This window comes from Panthera onca, chromosome F1 (assembly GCF_046562875.1).
Source record: "Panthera onca isolate mPanOnc1 chromosome F1, mPanOnc1 haplotype 2, whole genome shotgun sequence".
In the NCBI taxonomy this organism is placed as follows: Eukaryota; Metazoa; Chordata; class Mammalia; order Carnivora; family Felidae; genus Panthera; species Panthera onca.
In genome coordinates, this window is record NC_138355.1 from 29,339,174 (window position 1) to 29,361,057 (window position 21,884).

Sequence of the window (21,884 nt, forward strand, 5' to 3'; positions counted from 1 at the left end):
AATTCAGTCTGAGATTTCCTATGAAAAGTTCCAGCATAGCAGTCTTTTAAAAAGCTTATATAGTCAATAACTATTCTTGCTGCACTTATGTAAATAATCAGGCCATGTTTAATGCAAACAAAGTAGTATTACTACGATTATCTTTGGTTAGAAAACTAGGGGTAATTATAGAGAGAAAAATTAGTCTGCACCTTTGTAGGTATGAGATTCTAGTCTTGTTAATTGTCTTTGAGGTTTTATTATATACCTATAAACTGGACTGGATCCTGAATTGTTCTAGTTTCCTCAAATATCTGGTTACAACTCTCCAAACTAATGTTTCCAATTAGTTCCCTTCTGATTTGGAATCACTTAAACAGAGACTGTCCTTGAATGTCCTTGAAAGGCATTATACTAGATCGTCCTTACTACCCAGCCAACCTTCAGGAATTTTTTTTTTTTTTAATATAATTTATTGTCAAATTGGCTAACATACAGCAGGTAAAGTGTGCTCTTGGTTTTTGGGGTAGATTCCTGTGGTTCATCGCTTACATCAAACTTCAGGGATTTAAACCTTGAATATACACCTCACAGCTGAAGAAGGTCCACCTAACATCTGGTCCTATACACCAGTTACAGACCTCAAAATCAAATTGATGAGGAAGAGACCACCCAAGACGCTGGATCAAGACTTCATACTTTAACTAAACATAAAACTCTTCTTTTCTTTCTTTCCTTAGTTCTGGTGTTGGTCTTGAAAGATAATGCCATCATCTGTATCTCCTAGGCCATTGCTAAGAGAAGTGATCTTTCAGACAGCTAGAATTGTCATCGAAAACTCTAATTTGTCCATTAACAGTGCCTCCTTAGTGGGAATGGTTTGTGCCCCAGAGAATTTATCTTTGTCTGTAGTGGTTATCATTCACAGTCTAAGAATGCCTAGATAGCTGGTATATAACTCGGCAATACCTTTTAGGTTATCTAACTGTGCCCCTACTTTTTCACTAATAGACTGTGCTACTTCATTGGTCAACTCCCCTGAATATACAAGATTGAGTTAGAAAAGACCTACCAGGAGGTGTTTTATGACTCAGGATTTGCTTCTTTTGTCAGCTTTCTACTTCCCTGGTTAGGAGCAAGTACAATGAGGCTCTGGTCAAGAAACTCTCCTTAACTCTTGAAAGTTAAGATTCTGCTGGTAAAGCAACAGCTGCCCAACAAAGGTCCTTAGACTCTCTAGCCAAAGTTTTTCTTGATAATAGGGCAGCCCTAGATTGTCTTAGCTGAGCAAGAAGGTGTCTGTGCTGTGGACAATACCACTTGCTGAACTAGACTAACACTTCTAGGAAAGTTGGAACTTAGCTATATAAGATCACTGAACTTGGCTTAAGGAGCCAAGTCAAGAAGCCTTGACTCCTTCAACAGGGTATTTCTTTGATTTATTGGATTTTGATTGGTTTGAATCTTGGGGACCATCGCTCTAAAGTACACTCTAGACATTGGTAACTATCCTGCTTATATTAGTAGCAGTAGTAGTCTCCCTGGCACACTATATTCTCTCAAAAGCTTTAAATGCAAATTTACAGCCATGAACCACCAAGCAAATAATCTCCCTAAGACCAGAAATGCCAGAAAAGGAACAAAGAAAATGACTGAAGTCAAAACTGAAGTTTTGGCCTATAAATACCATTGAGATTCAGGGGAAAAAAAAATCAGGACCTGTGAATATCATATAGAGGACCAGTAAAAGCTATAAGAACTTCAGGGCAGTAGCTGCAAGTGGCACTAATGCTTTAAATTTTCATCACACCTTTCAGTTAATTCTGAATCACAATTCTGATCAAAAAGGGGGAATTGTTAAAGAAAAAGAGAAAGGAGGAGGAGGAGGAAGAGAAGGAAGGAAGGAAGGAAGGAAGGAAGGAAGGAAGGGAGGAAGGGAGGAAGGGAGGAAGGAAGGAAGGAAGGAAGGAAGGAAGGAAGGAAGGACGGACCTCAAGTGGAGTCACTTGTGCTGAGCCCCACATCAGGAAATCAGGTTCATTATATAGTTTCAGCCTCTCCCAGGAATGTAATTTTTAACCAGTGTATCTAGAATTACCTGATCAGCACTAGTGAGGTAATCTGCCTGACAGAGTCCCACCCTGCCCCCAAAGGAAGGTGACCTTGTCTGAAACGTTCCACTCTTTTTAGAAACTTCTGTTTTCAGCTCTCGTCTGCTTATAAAAGCCTTCCGTTTTGTATAGCTCCTGGGAGTTCCTTTCTATTTGCTAGATGGGATACTGCCTGATTCATGAATCATTGAATAAAGCCAACTTGATCTTCAAATTTACTCAGCTGAATTTTATTTTTTAGCATTGGGCATAACACACTTGAACAAAATCTACAGGCAAAAAGTGAATAACTGTTAACTATTTAACAAATATTGACTATGTGCATCTGGAAGCAGGCAACTTAAAACAGAGCCATAGGCTGTTATAGACCAAAGAACTGAGACACGAGGAAGACTCAGAAAGCATCCAGACTACAAGTTCCCTCTTCTTACAAAAAACCAGTAAAGTCTGTAAAAATCTCTTCTCCCACAGCAGCACAGAGCATCCTATTCAGTCATAACAGATACAGCTGGCATACCAGGAGAAAGGGCATGTCTCCAAGAAATTTGCACACCTGCATGAGTTTATCAACACCCAGTGAGAAGAGAAATAGCTCAAGCTATGGAAATATAGATGAAAAATAATGGACTTTAAGAACAGAGGTTTCAGTAACTGCAGACAGAGACTGGGAACCCCTGCAATCTGTATATTAGTCCTGGCAACACAAACAGCAGACAAAACAAAACCAGATATACAACACAGAAATAAGACTCAGACCAGATCAGTAGACAACCAGTTCTCAGGGCCACATCCAATCCAGGTGACCAATGTTGGAAGTTAATACGAGAGCCACAGTAGCATTTATAGAATGAACTCCACTGATCAGAGAGAAAATATACTGTACTGAAGAATACCTATCAAGGTTAGGAGAAATAAAATGAATTAAACTAGTAAGAATAGGGGAGGATTTGCAAGTTGAGGAGACCTTCACAGAGACAGTCAAAACAGGAAGAAGCAGCCAGCAGGATTGTAGACTGCTTTGCATTCTTTCTACCACAAGAGGGAGGGAAGCCAAGAATACAGTTGGAGTTTGACCAAGCAGAGTTGAAATTTTGGTAGACTAAATTGAGCAAGCATGACACCAAGTTGCCCTGACAATAAGAACCCTCCCAGCCCCTTACAAAAATGTATTATCATGAGAAAAGCTATATGCAAATGAAGTTAAAAGTAACCAGCAGCAGAGTATACAAGGTCATAGGAGGCATTGGGAAAGAGTCTGTGTAGCAGAAAAGGGATGCAAACAGGATGAAACATTTAAATTGTATCTAAAACGGCTAACCTAGGTCCATATGCTTGAGAGAACTTCTGTGTACCGTGTAAATCTGAAGGTTCTAATAACTGGTTTGAGCATAACTGGCGCCAGTATATCTTACATATTTGTTGCCATCATGGAATAGAAGAGGTGCTGGACAGGGAAATAGGAGCTCCCCTGTTCCTTGTGGCCTATGTGAGAAAATCCACCAACGGGGTGAATTGAACCTTCCCAGAATGAGTGGCAGGAAGGGCAACCAACAGTTACATTTGCATCTTATTGGTGGCGGCGGTGATAATGGCAGAGAGAGATTTTCTACACGAAGAAACCTATGCATATGTATTACCTATATTTATAATACTGAGTTTATTAGTTGTGCATGGTTAATTCCATTGTGTGCAACCACTGCTAATAGCTATGTGAAATTTTGTCATTACCAAGTCTTGAGTTAAAATAAAAAGAGGACAAATACTCAGGAAATGCTGAGTTGGCTATTTCTTGCAATTTTTTTCAGCCAACATCTTTCTTGGGCATCTCTCATCTCACACTTACAATGTATAGGAACACTGAAATGAATGATAAATGAATTAGGCTGTACTATTTATCTTCCTCTCTCCCTGACCCCCTGATCTCCTCTCCAAGCTGAATGGCTGGATTGGGATAAATTAAAAGCATGTGTGATGTAACTCCACTGTGTATGATGTAAGTCTACCTCTCCCCAGCACCATGAAGAATGGACTAGTCTGAACCTGCTCTTCCAGTAGCAGACAGTGCTAACGCCAGGATGAACATCCAGCTTCTGTAACAGAGTTCTGCCTGGGTCATTCTTCACGCCCCAGTTCCCTGCTCAACTGACGCCCAGCCTTTCCCGGCTCTTTCTTCCTAAGGAGCCAGACCTTGTCCTTGTTCCACTGGCTGAAAAATGGGTGTCTTTTTTATCCAGTTTCTCCTGAATCAAGGTATAGTTACCCACCTCTGACTATCACTTCTTCCTATGGATTCCTGGCTCCCTGTCCCTAGATCTAATGTTTTGGAAAGTAACTTCATTTCAAAGTGGACATACGTTCATTCTGCCCCATGAGCAGCAAGCTACTTTTGGAAACCAGCCCCACAACTCAACTAATTCCCTCAACCCTTGTTTTTCAGCCACAGGGGGTAGCAGGAGGTCAGTAAACTGAAATTTGGTGGCGACAAACTGGAAGTCAGAGGGAGTGTGAGCCTGTGGTCCTGGGAGCCCGTGTAATGAAAAGTTTCAGAGAATTAGCATCTTGACCTCTTCTCCTCCCTGCTTCCTCACTGGACCAAAACTAGAGAAGAGGGCAAGATCATTGTCTCTGTGTGACCTCCATACCTGTGTTATACAGGTAACTGGAGACAAATGGGAATTTAAAGAGAGCACCATGAAAGCAAGCATCATAGCACCCTTTTTCCCTCCACATTTCCCTAGTACCTAGCACAGTGCTTGGCATATAGTAGACGCTCACTTAATTATTTATTGAATGAATGAATGAACAAAGGATCTAATGCAAATGACTGGTCATTCTTCAACTGTGTTCATACTTGTCTCAGCACTATTTGAGCCCTGGCTCAGGAGGACCAACGGATCACACCTGTATGTTCAAATGCAACACTTCTCCTTCTAGGCTTTCAATGCATTTATCACATCACTTAGGTGAGTCTACACATATAATTGAAATACATCACTCCCAGAGCCCCAAAATGACACCAGCCACTGTGGGGCCAGTGCAGAGATGCCTGGCTAATCTGAGTGACATGGCCTAAAGACATCCTTCATATCTCAAATAGGGAACAACTATACTCATCAGTCTCTTCTCCCTTCCCTCCCTCCTGCTACCCCCCACAACTGGTGAGAATCTCAGAATGTCCTCAAGGTGTTTCTAGGTCACAAATAACCCTTAGGGTTGCTGGGCATAAGCTCGTCTTTGGGACTTCTTCACTGCCCTTTAGAGCTTTAGCATAACAGCTTGTGGCTCTATTCTGTAAACCTCAGGCCTGAATTGCTCACCTGCATGGAAATGGATCTAGGTTGGTAAACATTTACTAAACACCCACTACAGGCCTTACACAAATCCTGGCTCTTCGGGCATTACAATCTGGTTGAGTCTCTCCTGGGACATAGCACTTCCTTTCCCTCCAGTGTGGATTATATCTAGAGATCCACAAAAGTGAAACCAAAGACAAAGCACAAAAACAAAAAAGCAAAGGGTGTTTTGTGTAACCTATACCGTGCCCCACCCAGTAAGTTTTATACAGATGGAATCAGGTTAAAAGGAAACAGAGGGCACCTTAGGGTAAAGGCAGCCTGTGAAAGTAGAGATAAGAGGCATGATCATTCCAGAGTACCTGCTTCAGGGTGGGCTGGCTGGATTCATATGAGAGTGCAGACCTTGTAAGCACCTGTACAAAGGCAACCTACCCAAACTGTTTTGCCCACTTAGGTTCCCTTTGCATCAAAGCACACACCTCCCCGACCCCTGTCATTTTAGAACTTGAACTTTGCCCATGCCTTTCATAACTTGTTAAAATAGGACTCTGAGAGGCAGAAGACACTTCAGTGGTCACCCTGTCTAACTTGTGTCCCATGCAGGAGTCCCTTGCCATCCCTGACAGGCAGTTAGGCAGCTTTGTCTTATGCACTAACTCAGAACCTTCCAAACGTACCTGATCATATGAATCACCAGAAGCACTTGTAAAAAGTATAGCCCACTAACGATTCAAAACTACACAAGATCAACACCTGCATAAAAGGGCCCGTGAACCTGAATTTTTAACAAGCATCCCCAGTGAGTCTTACAATTAAGCATTGTTATTTATTAAGTTTCTTATGTGCATATAATGCAGTGGTTCTTGACAGTAGCTGCATATTACAATCAGCTAGGAAGTTTAAAAAAAAATCAATGATGGGCCTTTACCCCTAGCCATTCCTACTTAATTTGTCTGGAGTGAAGCCCAGAAGGTATAAATTTTTAAAGCTCCTAGCTGATTCTAATCTGCAGCCAGGGTTGAGAACTACCGTAATATCTTTCCAACCTGATGGTAAACTCTTTGAAGCAACCAAGAAATCTATACCTTTTGGTACTCCTCACTGAACCCCACCACCATGTTGAACCTGTAGTAAAACATACTCTATCACTACTAAGTTGATCTGATATAACTAGCTTTGTTCACCCATCCAATGGGATGTAGCTTCCTAACTCTGTTGAGAAACTGTATACTTCCACTCAGCAAGAGGCCAGACAACAGGATACGAAGTGCTATGACTTCTCACAGTGGAGTCCAGCCCCACTGTCCCCACCGCCCCCACGCACACAAACTGACATATACACAGACATATCCCCAGCCTTCCGTTTCCCCAGACTAACCAGTCCAAACAATGCCAGAAGCCCCATTCTAGGGCTCTTCCCTCTGGATCCAGCCCCCTGCCAGCTCTACTCACATTGTACAGCACGGTGGTCCATCCTTCCATGGTGATGCATTGGAAGACAGTCAGCACAGCAAAAAGGATGTTATCAAACTGGGTGATCCCATCGTTGGGGCCAATCCAGTCCTTGCATTCATAACCAGCTGGGCAGCCCTGCACACCACATGGGTGAGGAGGGTCAAATCCTTCCAGAATACCTGCAGACACATTCAGAGGGTAGGGGATAAACCACATGATATTTTAGCATGACCTAGAAATGACCTTCAGGAAGCCACAAACACTCAATTCTATTTCTTTGTCTCGGGCTCCCACCTCTGGCTTCTTTATACCTCACAGCTTACATACTGTGTGTTCATCCCAGTGCTTCCCAGCTTCCTCTGAGGCCACATGGCCTTCACTTTCTTCAGGCTACATCTTCTACCCTTGCCTGAGTACCACAGGCATGGACAGACTGGATCACATAGAACAATCTGAGGTGAAGGCAGAATCTTCCTGATTTTCCAACTTCAGACTCAGTACAGACCCTGAGTTCTTCTCGGGTTTCTTGGGGACAATTATAAACTAAGTCCCTTCAGTGGGTCTCAACTCCTTGTTTTTCTGGCCTAAGTTCCTGGTCTTGAATAAGAAAAAAACAAAACAAAACAAAACTCCCAAGGTAGAAGGTGTCCTTTGAAGATTTAAAAACAAAACAAAACAAAACAAAAACCAAAAACCAAAACCAACCAAACAAACAAACAAAAAAACCCACATGATACTAAATTGGGCTTCTTCAACCTCTCCCTGACCCCCTTTCCTGCTAGGGTATTCTACTGGACTTGAAAAGAACAAATAAGATACAAAGAGGTACGGATTTGAGGTCTGTGAACCCCGCAAATTTCACAAGCACCCCTGGCAAGTCACGCTCAGAGCTCTCTCAGCTTTTCCACACTGTGTGTGGGTCACAGCAGGGAAGGAGGAAGGTCATGAGGTGGATCATGGAGGGAAAATGTCTCCACAGACCTAGAGAGACCCAAGTCTGACTCTGGGCTCCAAGGCCCACCTGGCCTGTGGGCCAAAGAGGCTATTGTACAAAGGGTATTTCTTCAGACAGGTGGTTTTTGACAGTCAGTCTGATAGCCTTCTACCATGGGATGGGGGAACTGAAACCTCCTGTTTGAAATCCTCTGACTGCAAACTTAAGAGGCCATTTGCTGTGCAATATCAGTGTCCCCTGGGGATCCTTAGTCTAGGCTGCTTGTGCCTCAAAAAGCTGCTAAGAAGTTTGTGATTCTAATCCCAGGGCTGGGATAGAATATACTTTTCCACTCAGTCCCCCAATGACCTGAAATTACTCCAATGACCAGAGGGGAGAGGAAGGAAAGAAGGAGAAGGCCAGGAACAATGATCCTACCTGAACTGTTCGTGAAACATGCCCGGTGCAACTTCCCACTGTAGAACTCCAAGCCAATGATGGCGAACATCAAGATGGCAAAGAAGAGCAGAAGGCCAATTTGCAGAAGAGGCACCATGGCCTTCATGATGGACTTCAACACAATCTGTAGGCCTAGAAGGAAAGGAAGAGAATGACAAATGGAGCCTCCTAGAGCACCATGTGATATAGGAGGCTCCCTTTACTCTCTTCTAGGAGGAGAGGGGCAAGTCTTTGAGGGAAAAGAACCACTGGTCCTAAGACAATGAAGACAATTTGCAAAGGGACAACCAGAGCAAGTTGAGCCGAAGACTGCCATCACTACTTCCCCTGGAATCAATTCCATGTTCCTTCTCACCATTCCCTGATCCTTTACACACCTGTTACTCCTCCCTTATTTGTTTCGCCCATGTTGCTTTCTGCTTATCTCTTATAAACTTATTAGAACGTGCTTCTTTCCTAAAGGAAATTAAGCCTGGCCTTGCTAGGCTCTAAATCTTATGAGAGTAAAGACAAAGTTTACCTCCCCCACTACTCTACCTGAAACCTGGCTTTCCATCCACTGTTTTAGGATAACAATTAGTACAATCACTATTCACAAAATACCATATACTTTGACCCAGAAGTTGTACTTCTAAGATCTTAGCCTAAGAAAATAATACTTCAAATAATAATTTGAATAAGATTTAAGAAAAGAGATGTATGTCGCTGTGCTATTTCTAGTGGGGGGAAAATGAAAATAATCTAATGTCCAGTAGAAATGACTAAATAAGTCATCTTGTATAAGATGGGCTATAGTACAGACTTTTTAAAATATATTTTTGAGGAATTTTTAGTGTCAGGAAAATCAAATGCTTATATGATAGGATCCAAAAGTATACACACAGTATGATCACAATCATGTTAAAATGCACAGGAAAAAATGAATTAAAAAATAGGATAACGAGGGTGTTTCCTTTTCATTTTACATATATTTTTTTACTTTGAAAATTTTCTCCAAAGATCTTCCACTATCTTTAAATTCTGGAAAAAAAGTTGCTAAGTTTTAGAGTGAAATGTTTTGCCAGATTGCTGCATCCCCATTCTTTTTTACCACTGGAGAAATAGCTTCCTGTTTATCATTTCAGGAAAGCCATTAACAGAGGAGAAGGAAGAAAGGCAAGTGCTCACTAGGTATCCCTGACACGAGCTTCAGGGGCCTCAGGACACGCACAGCCCGAAGGGTCCTCAGGTCCACATGTGTGTTGAAGTGGGTTCCTGCCGTAGCCAGGATGCTGCAGATGGAAACAAAGAAGGTCAAGGTTATCACCGTCTGGCTTTCTCCTCCTGTTCCATGGGGGAAGCTGGGTTGAAGAAGGATCAGCCTGGAAAGTACACAGAGCTGATGCCAGCTGCGTGTGGGTGCACCTGAACTGGGGTGAATCATCAGTGGTTCCGACTGAAATTATATTTAGCCACATCTGGGTTTTACTTTGCAAAGAGGGAAAACTCGTCATTACATCAGAATCCTGGTTCCCAATCATGAGTAAAATACAAGCTCTCTAGCATCTATCCCATTCCTGCCTCCAATCTTTGCCCCCTCCTCTCCTCTCTATCCCTCACCAACCTCCTTTCTCCCTTTCCAACCTACTGAGGCCCCTGGATTTTTTATATCAGAATTCGTAGGTTCCCCTGTCTCCTGGCTACTTCAGGGAATTTCCCTGGATCAGCTGCAGTAAAGGAGTAACTCACTCTTGTTCACCTTGGCAATCAAGAGTTTTTACCAAACAAATCAATCACACTGATGCTATAACTATGAGTGTTCTATAGCTATAATGTGCAAACTGGATATTACGTCCAACACAAATATTAATAATACTATTTTTGCAACTTTGTCTAATTTTAGTCTTCTTTCTGTGGAATAGTACCTGTCTTCCCTCCCAACCTCTCCACAACAATTTCAGCTGTCTGGAGCCATGGGCAAATAAGTCACTCAGAAAACTGAGTTTTCTACATAGTCAAAGGGTGGCGGGAAGAGTTTACGTCATTTAATTATTTTTGGATGAAATATTTCCTTCAATACTTGAAATCTAACTTGAATGAAAGGTTTATGCTGTACACCTCTAGAAAGCAGCTAGAGTATCGATGGGTACAAATGACACAGATCCAAGACTCTACAATTGTGAGCAATAACTTTGAAACAAGCCATGCTGCCCAAGAACAGGGGGACTGTTCATGTGGTAGTACACTTCCCAACATTAAACGTACTCAAACACAGACTGTAGAACTTTCTATTAGGAAGTTAAAAATGTTCCAACATTGATTGAAGGTTATCTAAAAAACCAGTAGAGATTTCTCTCAACTTTAAGACTATAATCCTACATTAACCCAACCTCAAGATAAGAACCAGAAAGAAACTCTACTCGCATAAAAGATCTCAGGAGCTAGGCAAGCTTCTCAGGTCTTCTCTACCTCTCCTGACCCAAACTTCCATACTGCCCTCTGAAAAAAAGGGATTTAGAGGAGCCACATCTCTGATGCTGCTTTTGACTCTATCTGCCAATGCCAAAGAGAGAAATTAGGGAGGGAAGTGATATTATTTCCAATAAGTAGGGAAAACCTGAAGAGAAAAGAGAGCAGAAGAAATGTAGAAAACGGGACTAAAAAATAAAACAGGCAAAGAAGCAAATAAAGGGAAGAGGAGACAGACAAACCTCAAGGCTAAGCATAGTGATAGAGAACCAGAACCCCAGGAAAACGGGGTCATTGTTCCGCTGAATCCACTAACAGAGGAAGAAGCACCATACTCTGAGTCTTCTGAGGTGCACTGCACATGGGAGACAGCTCTCCCTATGGTTTGCTCTGTCTTACAAACGCGGTGGGGAGAATCCGCCCTGTTCAGAAACCAGAGTTTTGTTTCCAAGGATACCCAGATACACACGAGATGCTCTTTCATATCATAAGAAAGAGCTACTGAAAAGGAAAATTTCCTCCCCAACCCTGAGCTGAAGGAGGTGTATTTCAGAACATGGAGGTAGAGTTCAAAAGACAAAATTAAAAAGCAAGAAGGCACAAGTGTAGAGAGAAATAAAACTGGTAGAGGGGAGGGAGGATAAGAGGACAGGGAAGTGAATGGTGAAAGGAAACAGGGACATGAAAACAGGAAGGAAATAAGAAGAAATAAGAGCTTGTGGAGAAGCAAATGTCAGAGAAATAAGAATTCTCATGTGGGAAAAAAAATAACAGTGAAGCTAATTTGAAAGAGAGAGAGGCAAAAATATGGCATTTGTTGCCAGAAGCTTGAGTAGTGACCCACAAGACACATCCATGCTCTTTTCACCAAGTGTGGCCTTCAGCTGAACCAACCTGCCCCCCAAGTCATCTAAGCTGCCCCAAACTTTAGCCAGGGCTGTGCTGCCTGGGGCCCATGCTCCCCCCAGCCCTTGGAATTTTCTTTTCCTTCATCCAACCCTTTGACCTTGGGTTCTGTCTTAGCCTCCTCATAAACCAGGTCTTTAGCTCATGCCCATTGGCCAATGGCTGCTTCCTAGTGTTCACATCATGTTTGAGGGTAGGAGTTCCTGTCCACCTGCTAGAAGTAGGGGCAATGGAATTCTTAGGGGGTAAAGATAATTGAGGAAAAAGTCCCCATAGAATTCTGTGTCCACTGCCATCACTGCCCTTACCACATCTTAGAGAAATTCTCTGTTTTCTCTGGTTTCTCATCTGTCTCTCCCACAAGATCCAAAACACCTCAAGTGGAGGCACTGTCCTCCCCATCTCTATCCCCACACCTAGCCCAGGGTCTGGAAAGTTAAAAGGTGCTCAATGAATACTTGATGGATTGAACTGCACTGATGAAGGTAGTAAATGTGTTGAAGCAGAAACCAAAAGGAAAGAAGTACCAGAGAAACCCTAGAGTTTACCAATGATAACGGCAGGTGGCAAGCCAGGATGCTGTTCCAACACATGCCTGTTGGAGCACGTGTACCAGAAATCTGTCCCTGAGCATTTTAGAGTCTAATAAGGATCTTCCAATATAGTTTAGGACTCCTGCTCTCAAGGAGATTCCACAGAACAGGATCTTCTCAGGAAGAGAGTTAGAGAGGGAAGGAAGAAGACTCAAAATGTAAAGACCTGCCCTTCAGCAAAGCCTCAGTGCTAAAGTCTATATGCTCGGCAAAACTCTGGGCCTCAGATGTATGCAGGAGGTTCAGGGTAAGTCCACAGTAGGAAACGGCCCAGGTCCTCAGTCTGGTGGAAGTAGACGGACACAGAAATGAAATAATTATAATTCACCATGAAGAGTGTCATAACAGAGATGTTTACAAAGTGTTTCAAGAATGGGAACACTGCAGGAACACACATAGGGCTCACTATCTACTAACATCTTTCACATATGTTATCTCATTAAATTCTCAAACATATCCTGATATTACTACTGTTTCCACTTCATAGAAGAGGAAATCGGGACTTTGAAAAAATTATGCTAATAAATGGCAACACTAGGCATTAAGGTCCTTTCTCTTCTGATATCAAAGCCAAGCCTTTCCCCACTCTGCCATTATGCCATGCAATGTCTTCTCAGTACTGCACAGCTCCACTGTTCTTTAGTCCAGTACATTGCTAAAAATACCAAGGTCACAATACTTAGCCTCCCAACAAGGCAGTGAGCTCGGTTCCCTTTATCCCCAAACCACAAATTACTAACTCCCACAGACTTGTCACTGACACCTCTCCGGACGAGCAGGTCAGACAGAGGCTCCTTGCACCTAAGGTGACAACGGCTATAATATCCACATATACACACATGAAGAGACAGTTGTGCCACAGAATCAGAGTGAGGCCGCTGCGCAAAACTCTAATTCTGAGTTAATAAAAGCCTAAGCTCTGCAATCCCATGCAGCATATGCGAGTACTCTTCAGAAACAGCGGCTGTGTTTTCCATTTCTTTTGTCACTATGAGCACAGGGTCTGGGTGGAGAGCTCTGTACATAGAGGGGTGCTTAGTGACTACCCCCAAAGCAGAGGACAGACACAAACCTCTGATTACGACCAGGACAGATGCAGGATTCTGCACACTATAAATGTTCAAAAACTGTTTCCTAGCGGATGTCATGGTTCAGACCTACCTCTAATGCTTTCGCTCTTAGCTGTCAGCAAGTAAGAAGAGTCTAGAGCCTGATATGATCCTGAGGGTCTTGTGTGCCCATTACAGCAGTGGCAGAAGATGGAAGGAATGCTCTGAGCAATCACAACCAAATGACCTCTCCCCGAGTCAATTACGCAAAGAATTCTCCCACCCTGGAGTCCCTTTGACCTTGGGTTCTGCCTTAGCCTCCTCATCAACCCAGGTCTAACAGTCTCTTTTCACACTTCCATGGCTAAAAATTCCCTGAAGCATTATGCAAATATTACACTAAAAAATTATCCGTTGCTTATCTGCAATTCAAATTTAACTGGGCATCCTGTATTTTTATTTGCTAAATCCGGCAACTCTATTCAAGGGATGACCAGGTAAATAGCTTCCCTCCCAGTTGTTGCACTAGCCTTAAACAAGTGTGTAAGTTCTCTTTTGAAGAGGAGATACAAACCAGGGGTCTCCTACCCTTAGGCCCAGAAGTTCCTCCTGAGCTCCCAAAATTACTTCTTTGCTTCCGCCCATATAAATCCCAAGGGAGAAGTTCATGAGCCTTCGAAAGGCAAACTGTTCATCAGCATCTGTGCAAAAAGGCTGATTAATACTAGCAAAAGGTATTAGGTGCTTAACCAGCCCACATTATAAGAAACCAAGAGGAGACAGGGAGGGACCTAATTCAAATTGGATTCCTAACACAGTTTGAGCCAGGATATCATTTCCATGGGTAATCCACCAAAATGAGTTGTTGTGTCCACTTAGAAGTGTTTCAGAGGTGATTGGCTCCTTCTTCTCTTCTATAATTTTACCTCCACTGAGGCACCAAAGTCTAACATATCCTTCCTTTAACACATCTCTTGGATTCACCTCTTATTCTCCCACCTCTTTCTTGCCTGGAATGCCCACCCCCTTGCCTTGTCTCCCTGCCTAAATAATATGATCCAGACTTCAGAGCCAGATGGCATCCTAACTCCTCCTTGGAAAAGATCTACAGGCAAAAGAGAGTTGAACTAGGATGATGAGGAAGTGGTAAAGCACATGCTCTCCAGTCATACTGGCTGGTTTCAAATGCCTGTTCCCTCACACAGCTGTCTTGCCTTATGCAACTGCCTCTCTGAGCTATAGTGTTATTATCTGTAAAATGGGGACAATATTTTCCTAAGAGGGTTGATGTAAGGATTAAAAAAGATAAGATGCGAATGTGAGACAGGAAACCATCAAAACCCTAGAGGAGAAAGCAGGAAAAGACCTCTCTGACCTCAGCCGTAGCAATCTCTTACTCGACACATCCCCAAAAGCAAGGGAATTAAAAGCAAAAATGAATTACTGGGACCTTATGAAGATAAAAAGCTTCTGCACAGCAAAGGAAACAACCAACAAAACTAAAAGGCAACCAACGGAATGGGGAAAGATATTTGCAAATGACATATTGGACAAAGGGCTAGTATCCAAAATCTATAAAGAGCTCACCAAACTCCACACCCGAAAAACAAATAACCCAGTGAAGAAATGGGCAGAAAACATGAATAGACACTTCTCTAAAGAAGACATTCGGATGGCCAACAGGCACATGAAAAGATGTTCAATGTTGCTCCTTATCAGGGAAATACAAATCAAAACCACACTCAGATATCACCTCATGCCAGTCAGAGTGGCCAAAATGAACAAATCAGGAGACTATAGATGCTGGAGAGGATGTGGAGAAACGGGAACCCTCTTGCACTGTTGGTGGGAATGCAAATTGGTGCAGCCGCTCTGGAAAGCAGTGTGGAGGTTCCTCAGAAAATTAAAAATAGACCTACCCTATGACCCAGCAATAGCACTGCTAGGAATTTACCCAAGGGATACAGGAGTACTGATGCATAAGGGCACTTGTACCCCAATGTTTATATAGCCGCACTCTCAACAATAGCCAAATTATGGAAAGAGCCTAAATGTCCATCAACTGATGAATGGATAAAGAAATTGTGCTTTATATACACAATGGAATACTACGTGGCAATTAGAAAGAATGAAATATGGCCTTTTGTAGCAACGTGGATGGAACTGGAGAGTGTGATGCTAAGTGAAATAAGCCATACAGAGAAAGACAGATACCATATATTTTCACTCTTATGTGGATCCTGAGAAACTTAACAGAAACCCATGGGAGAGGGGAAGGAAAAAAAATAAAAAAGAGGTTAGGGTGGGAGAGAGCCAAAGCATAAGAGACTGTTAAAAACTGAGAACAAACTGAGGGTTGATGGGGGGTGGGAGGGAGGGGAGGGTGGGTGATGGGTATTGAGGAGGGCACCTTTTGGGATGAGCACTGGGTGTTGTATGGAAACCAATTTGACAATAAATTTCATATATTGAAAAAAAAATAAAATAAAAAAGATAAGATGCTTATAAACTTCTTCACATAGCACTGACTTAAAAAGATATCAGGAGCCCACAGAATTGAAGGGATACTGGAAGACCAGGCAGGAAAAATAGGAAAGCAGAAATCTTGGTGTGGTAGGCTGAAAAACAGATTCAAAGATATCCATATCCTAAACCCTGGAAGCTGTGAATGTTACCTAATATGGCAAAAGTGATGTTGCAGAGGTGATTAAGAATCTTGAGATGGGAAGATTTTTCTGGATTATCTGCGTAGGCCCTAAATGCAATCACAAGTGCCCTTATAAGAGGCAGGCACAGGAAGATCTGGCTAGAAAGAAGGTTGCAATGTAGTGACTGAAGCATGGTGCTATGCTGCTGGCTTTGGAGATGGAGGAAACATGAAAGAAACCCAGCCCTAGAAGCCAGGGAAGGTAAAGAAATGTCTTCCTTCCTAAAGGCTCAGGTGAGAGTACAGTCCTACTGATACCTGATGCAGCCCAGGTAAACTGATTTTAGAGTTCTGACCTCTAGAACTGTAAGAGAATACATCTGCTTTAAGCCACCAAGTTTCTGGCAATTTGTTACAGCAGGAATAAAAAACTTACACACTTGGCAAAGGTCAGAGACTCCAGGAAGTCTGATTCTTAGGCCACTGTGGATATTGGTAGACACATCACCACCAACCGTATCAATATCATAACATCAACAGCTTAAAAGTCATAGGGGGAAAACCATGTGGTCGAGCTTAAGTCACATGTCCCCTTATATCCCATCTGGCTGCACTGGGACAGTCTTCTACTACTTCCAAAGTATGCAAGACACCCACCAAGAGCACACACAATGAAAGATACCCCCAAAAGGAAGACTGGAGGCCACTGGGGAAGTTGGACATGGGAAAGCTAAAACAACAGTGTTCACTAAGTCTGACTCATAGAAAGTACTTAATAAATAGGTGTCATGAAGGAAGAGGAGAAAGAACATATCTGGGGTTTTGTTTGCTTTTTAATCTCTAAAATGAAGGAATCAACTAGAGGGACCTCTCAGATCCCTCCTGGCTCTAAGACTCTGACCCAAAACCTGTCCAGACGCTGCTACACTTCTCCAGCCCATGCAATCTCCCCTTTCTCTGAACATCTTGAAAGGTGTACAACATTTAATACCTGACTGCATACTGTTCTTAGGTCTTAGAACGAAAGTCTGATTATTAATGATAATTAGCTAGATCCTCATAACTCAGTTCAAAGCCATCTCCTTGATGGCAGAAAGTACCTTTCACATTTCCATCTACTATGGTCCCTTCTCTAACAATATTCAACAGCGGTGCCCAAGAAGTACCCTTGACTCAGGGATAAATGAGTGTTAATACCTCCTCACTGGGGCAGATTGGATGGACTTCTCTGGAGCTGTGAATGAGCCCACAGGCAACTATATAATTAGATATCCAAACTGAAGGAGATTTAACTACGTGTGCAAATAATGATGATCTATCAAAAATCTAAATTACCCCCAATGTTTGGCTCTCCATTTCTTTTAAATAAATTACCGAAAGTGTAATTTGATTTTGGAATCAATTTCTAAAGATTTTACTTCATTTTATCAAAAACAAAAAAGCCCCTGTGTGTTAAACTGTTCAATGGAGACAAGCTCCCCCAAAAATTCAACTTGACTAAAATACATTTGAGGGAAAAGGATGAGGCTGCGAAGGGGAAAATAGGTGACAGGTCTTGCACAGTACATAGTCTCTGCAAGCTGCCCCCTGTTCCTCCCCAGACCCTATGCTATGGCTCTTGGATCCCATTCAGGCTTAGCTCAATCCCAGAACCCAGAGCCCATCTACAATCAACTGATATTTACTGAACGTATGCCATGCAGTAGGCATTGGCATTATAACAGAGAACAAAATGGAGATGGTGGCTGTCCTCATGAAACTTAATGAAAAAGACATTAAATAGATCACAAGTTTAGTAAGTGGAAGGTCAGGAAAGGAAGGATTCACTATGGAAATGACATATGAACTCAAAGGTGAAGTATGAGTAGGCCAGAGGAAACAATGCGGGAAGAGCATCCCAGCTATATGAAAAGGCATGCATAGAAGGGACAGAGGCACAAAGGAGATTGGCATACTTGAGAAATCCAAACAAGGGCCGGTGTGGCTGGAACTTAGTGATCCAGGAACGAATGGAGACCAGAGAGGCAGGTGAGTATGAAAAATGTAAAATAAAGGAAACTTCATAGCCTATATTAGAAATTGGACCAAGCCTGGCAGTGCTTAAAAGCTCCAGGTTACAGGGGCGCCTGGGTGGCGCAGTCGGTTAAGCGTCCGACTTCAGCCAGGTCACGATCTCATGGTCCGTGAGTTCGAGCCCCGCGTCAGGCTCTGGGCTGATGGCTCGGAGCCTGGAGCCTGTTTCCGATTCTGTGTCTCCCTCTCTCTCTGCCCCTCCCCCGTTCATGCTCTGTCTCTCTCTGTCCCAAAAATAAAATAAAAAAAAACGTTGAAAAAAAAAATTAAAAAAAAAAAAAAAAAAAAAAAGCTCCAGGTTACATTTGGTAATGGAACATCAGGTTACCCACCCTGCTACTCTGAGCTCCACAGAAGTCCCCTGATTGAACAAATGGTCTCTTACCCTATCCCCAAGCCCGAGCTCCAGTTGCTATGAATGACTGTCTACCTTGGTCACTGTGCCAGAATTAATGCCAACTTCTATTCCTTTAGGCCCCTCCTGGAACAGCTGCTGCTGCCTACCTCCTCTACAGTAATCTTTCCTAATAACAGAAATATCCTATAGTCACACCTGCTAAAAAGACTAGGTGCCTCTCTAGCCCAGAGACTGAATCTAGATTATCGTAAGCAAATCATCCATTGTTCTGAATAGTGACTGATTTAGGAATGAAAGGCCTTTAAGGGAAAATATGCTGTGTTGCTTCAATTCACCCATGTTCTTAGAACAAAAATAAAAGCGTATAGAGCAATGATTTTCAAACTTCTTTTGAACACAGCCTGCAGTACAAAATACATTTTACATCACAAGCCAGGGTGAATATATGTATGTATGTTTGTATGTATGTATGCAATATGTATGTATTATGTGTATATATAATATGTAATGTATATATGTTATATGTATGTAAAATTACATAATGCTTCATAAAATAATACTCTTTCTGTGTATGATATATTCACATTTCCTCTTCAATTCTTCCTAGCTATCTTTTGTTTCACTCTGGTTGCAACCAATTAAATTGATGTCATGACTCTCTAATGGGGTTGACCTACATTTTGAAAAACCCAAATGTAGAGACTAGCTAATACACATGCTCATTCTTTTTTTTAAGGATCTAAATATTAAAATTTACTGAATTACTGTTGAGAGTACATGTTGAATTCAATAATTTTTTTCTTTTAATTTTTTTTAATAATTTACATCCAAATTAGCATATAGTGCAACAATGATTTCAGGAGCAGATTCCTTAGTACCCTTTACTCATTTAGCCCATCCTTCCACCCACAACCCCTCCAGTAACCCTCAGTTGGTTCTCCATATTTGTGAGTCTCTTATGTTTTGTCCCCCTCCCTGTTTTTATATTATTTTTGTTTCCCTTCCCTTATGTTCATCTGTTTTGTCTCCTAAAGTCCTCATATGAGTGAAGTCATATGATATTTGTCTTTCTCTGACTAATTTCACTTAGCATAATACCCTCCAGTTCCATCCACATAGTTGTAAATGGGAAGATTTCATTCTTTTTGGTTGCTGAGTAATACTCCATTGTATATATTTCCCACATCTTCTTTATCCGTTCATCCATCAATGGACATTTGGGCTCTTTCCATACTTTGGCTATTGTTGATAGTGCTGCTATAAACATTGGGGTGCATTACACATGCTCATTCTAAGGAGACTGTTCTAAAGAGGACAAGATGGACCAACATGAACTGCTGCTTTAATAGCACCATGTAGCATCTTGGTGTTTTCCTAGAAATGATGAAACAGTTTGCCTTGAAAAGTTTTCCTGTACTTTTCTAATAACTGCACACACAGTGGTCTAGGAGAGACCCTGTTCCCTCCTCTGTTACCAGAAATAGCAACAGCATCTTGCTACCTTTCAGAATGGATAATCTCAAAGAAAGACCACTAACTCCAAAACTGTCACGAGGCAGCTATTTCTGGGGTTTGGTTGGTTGGTTGGCTGTTATTTATTTATTAAGGCTTGGGCCCAAGTTGATTTATGACCAAAGTGGAACATGAACTTCCTTCTAAGATTCTAAGCAAGAAGTCATAGTATTTCTTGGGAGAATGAGAAGGACAATAGGGTCAATTTTCCCCTTTCCAAAAGAGAAAAGTCTATGCCATTTCCAGAAGAGATAAGTGGTTCTGTATTTAATAAAGGTAAGCCCCCCCCCCCCGCTTTCTGGAATTTAAAATGGGGCTCCTAATTAAATTTCCTAAGAATCTTAGTGGATATGAAGTGGTCCACAAATATGTCTTTTGATGAACAGAAAAGTCATGGCCTAAAAATTCTCCCATTCCTTTCCCACCAAAAGAAAGTTCAACAATCAAAGCATGTCACACCAAGAAGAGTTTGTATTGACATTTGAGACCAGATAATTCTTTGTTGTAGGAAGCTGTTCTGTGCATTTTAGGATGTTTAATAGCATCCTCCACCTCTAGCCACTAGATGCCAATAGCAACCCCTCCTCCAATCCCCCCCCCCCCAGGTTGTAACAACCAAAAATGTCTCTAGACATTGTTACATGTCCTTTGGGGGGACATCCCTGGTTGGAAACTACTGCTAAAGGAGAACCTCTCAGATAGTGATAGCTTTAGACTGAGCAATAGCCTGGGGCTCTTGGGTGGCTCAGTCCGTTGAGCATCTGGTCAGGTCATGATCTCATGGTCTGTGGGTTCGAGCCCCGCGTCGGGCTCTGTGCCTACAGCTCGGAGCCTGAAGCCTGCTTCAGATTCTGTGTCTCCCTTTCTCTCTGCCCCTCCCCCACTCATGCTCTGTCTCTCTCTGTCTCAGAAATAAGTAAACACTAAAAATTTTTTTTAACTGAGCAATAGCCTGATTAAATGCAACGTGTGTGTTTCACAACCAGTCCTCATCCACTCTGGGAGAAGCACACATAGCTCCTCAGGCAGAGAGGAAGATGTTGCCAGGGTGACCCCAAGCCACAAAGTCATAATTTTGATGAAAATGCAATGATGCCAACATTGATAAAAATACCCTCTGCCTTCTTCTTTAAACATCTCCTAGTAGTTACATGAAGCTTAACCCCAGTATATCTACCAAGGAAGCTGTAATCCAAAAATTTCCCCAAATCATGCAAGGTAAAGAACACAATAACGTACAAAGGAGAGTTTTATCTACTTAGCTTCAGTGTAATGGAAACAAAGGTCTAGTTCCTACCAATAGCCCTAGTTTTCTTCCCTTTTTTATGAGAAAGTCCCTGGTTATTCACTCAGATACCACAAGGAGAAATGCCAAGCATTAGGTAGAAACTCTATGAGTGTCATTCAGGTCCAGGTGATGATCATGATAAAAACATAAATACCTTGTTGTTTCATAGTTTACATAACCCTGTCTCATAAAGGTACCATTATCCTCCATTTTGTAAGTTTGAGAATTAAGGCTCAGAGAGAGAAACTGGCTGGCCCAAGATCACTGAGAGAGTAAATGGTCAAAGTGAGACTCAAGCCCAGAAATTTAGATTCCAAATTTGGAGTGCTTTCAGTAGCTACAAAAGATAATGGCTAATAGCTAGAAATACATCCCAAAGGCACATGTATTTGACAAATGTCTTCTCTAGGACAACCACAGAGCTACCTCTCTGCAGAGCCTTATGGTGTCCTGTGATTGCAGGATCATATGAATGTTACCGAAACTATACTTCAGAGAGCTGGCAAAGACGGAGAATTGCTGGAGAGGGAAATCCCATATTATAAGAACTCGCTAACATAAATACATGTTCTTTCAGTTGTTTTTCTAGTAGCGGTGAGGGATTTCTATTGATCCACCACCCACACACTTTCTCTCACCAGGTCTCCCTTAGGTCCAGGGACAAGCATTTGTGAGATGGCTAGCCTGGGATAGAGCAGAAGCCAGGGAAGACACAGAACCCAGATAATTATCCATGTAGGGGCCAAGCTCTTAATGCAGGCCACATTAGAAGGATG

General features: G+C 42.2%; 1 protein-coding gene across 8 annotated transcripts in view; it reads right to left on the reverse strand.

Moving 5' to 3' along the window:
- CACNA1E (calcium voltage-gated channel subunit alpha1 E) overlaps positions 1-21,884 on the reverse strand; it is a 496,397-nt gene that overhangs the window by 219,010 nt on the left and 255,503 nt on the right. For all 8 annotated transcript variants that reach the window (XM_081791869.1, XM_081791872.1, XM_078440843.2 and 5 more), the window contains exons 6-8: positions 9,402-9,505; positions 8,214-8,366; positions 6,839-7,020 (exon numbers count right to left, since the gene is read on the reverse strand). In XM_081791869.1, the coding sequence (XP_081647995.1) occupies positions 6,839-7,020; positions 8,214-8,366; positions 9,402-9,505 (439 nt within the window). The remainder of the gene's footprint in view (positions 1-6,838; positions 7,021-8,213; positions 8,367-9,401; positions 9,506-21,884) is intronic.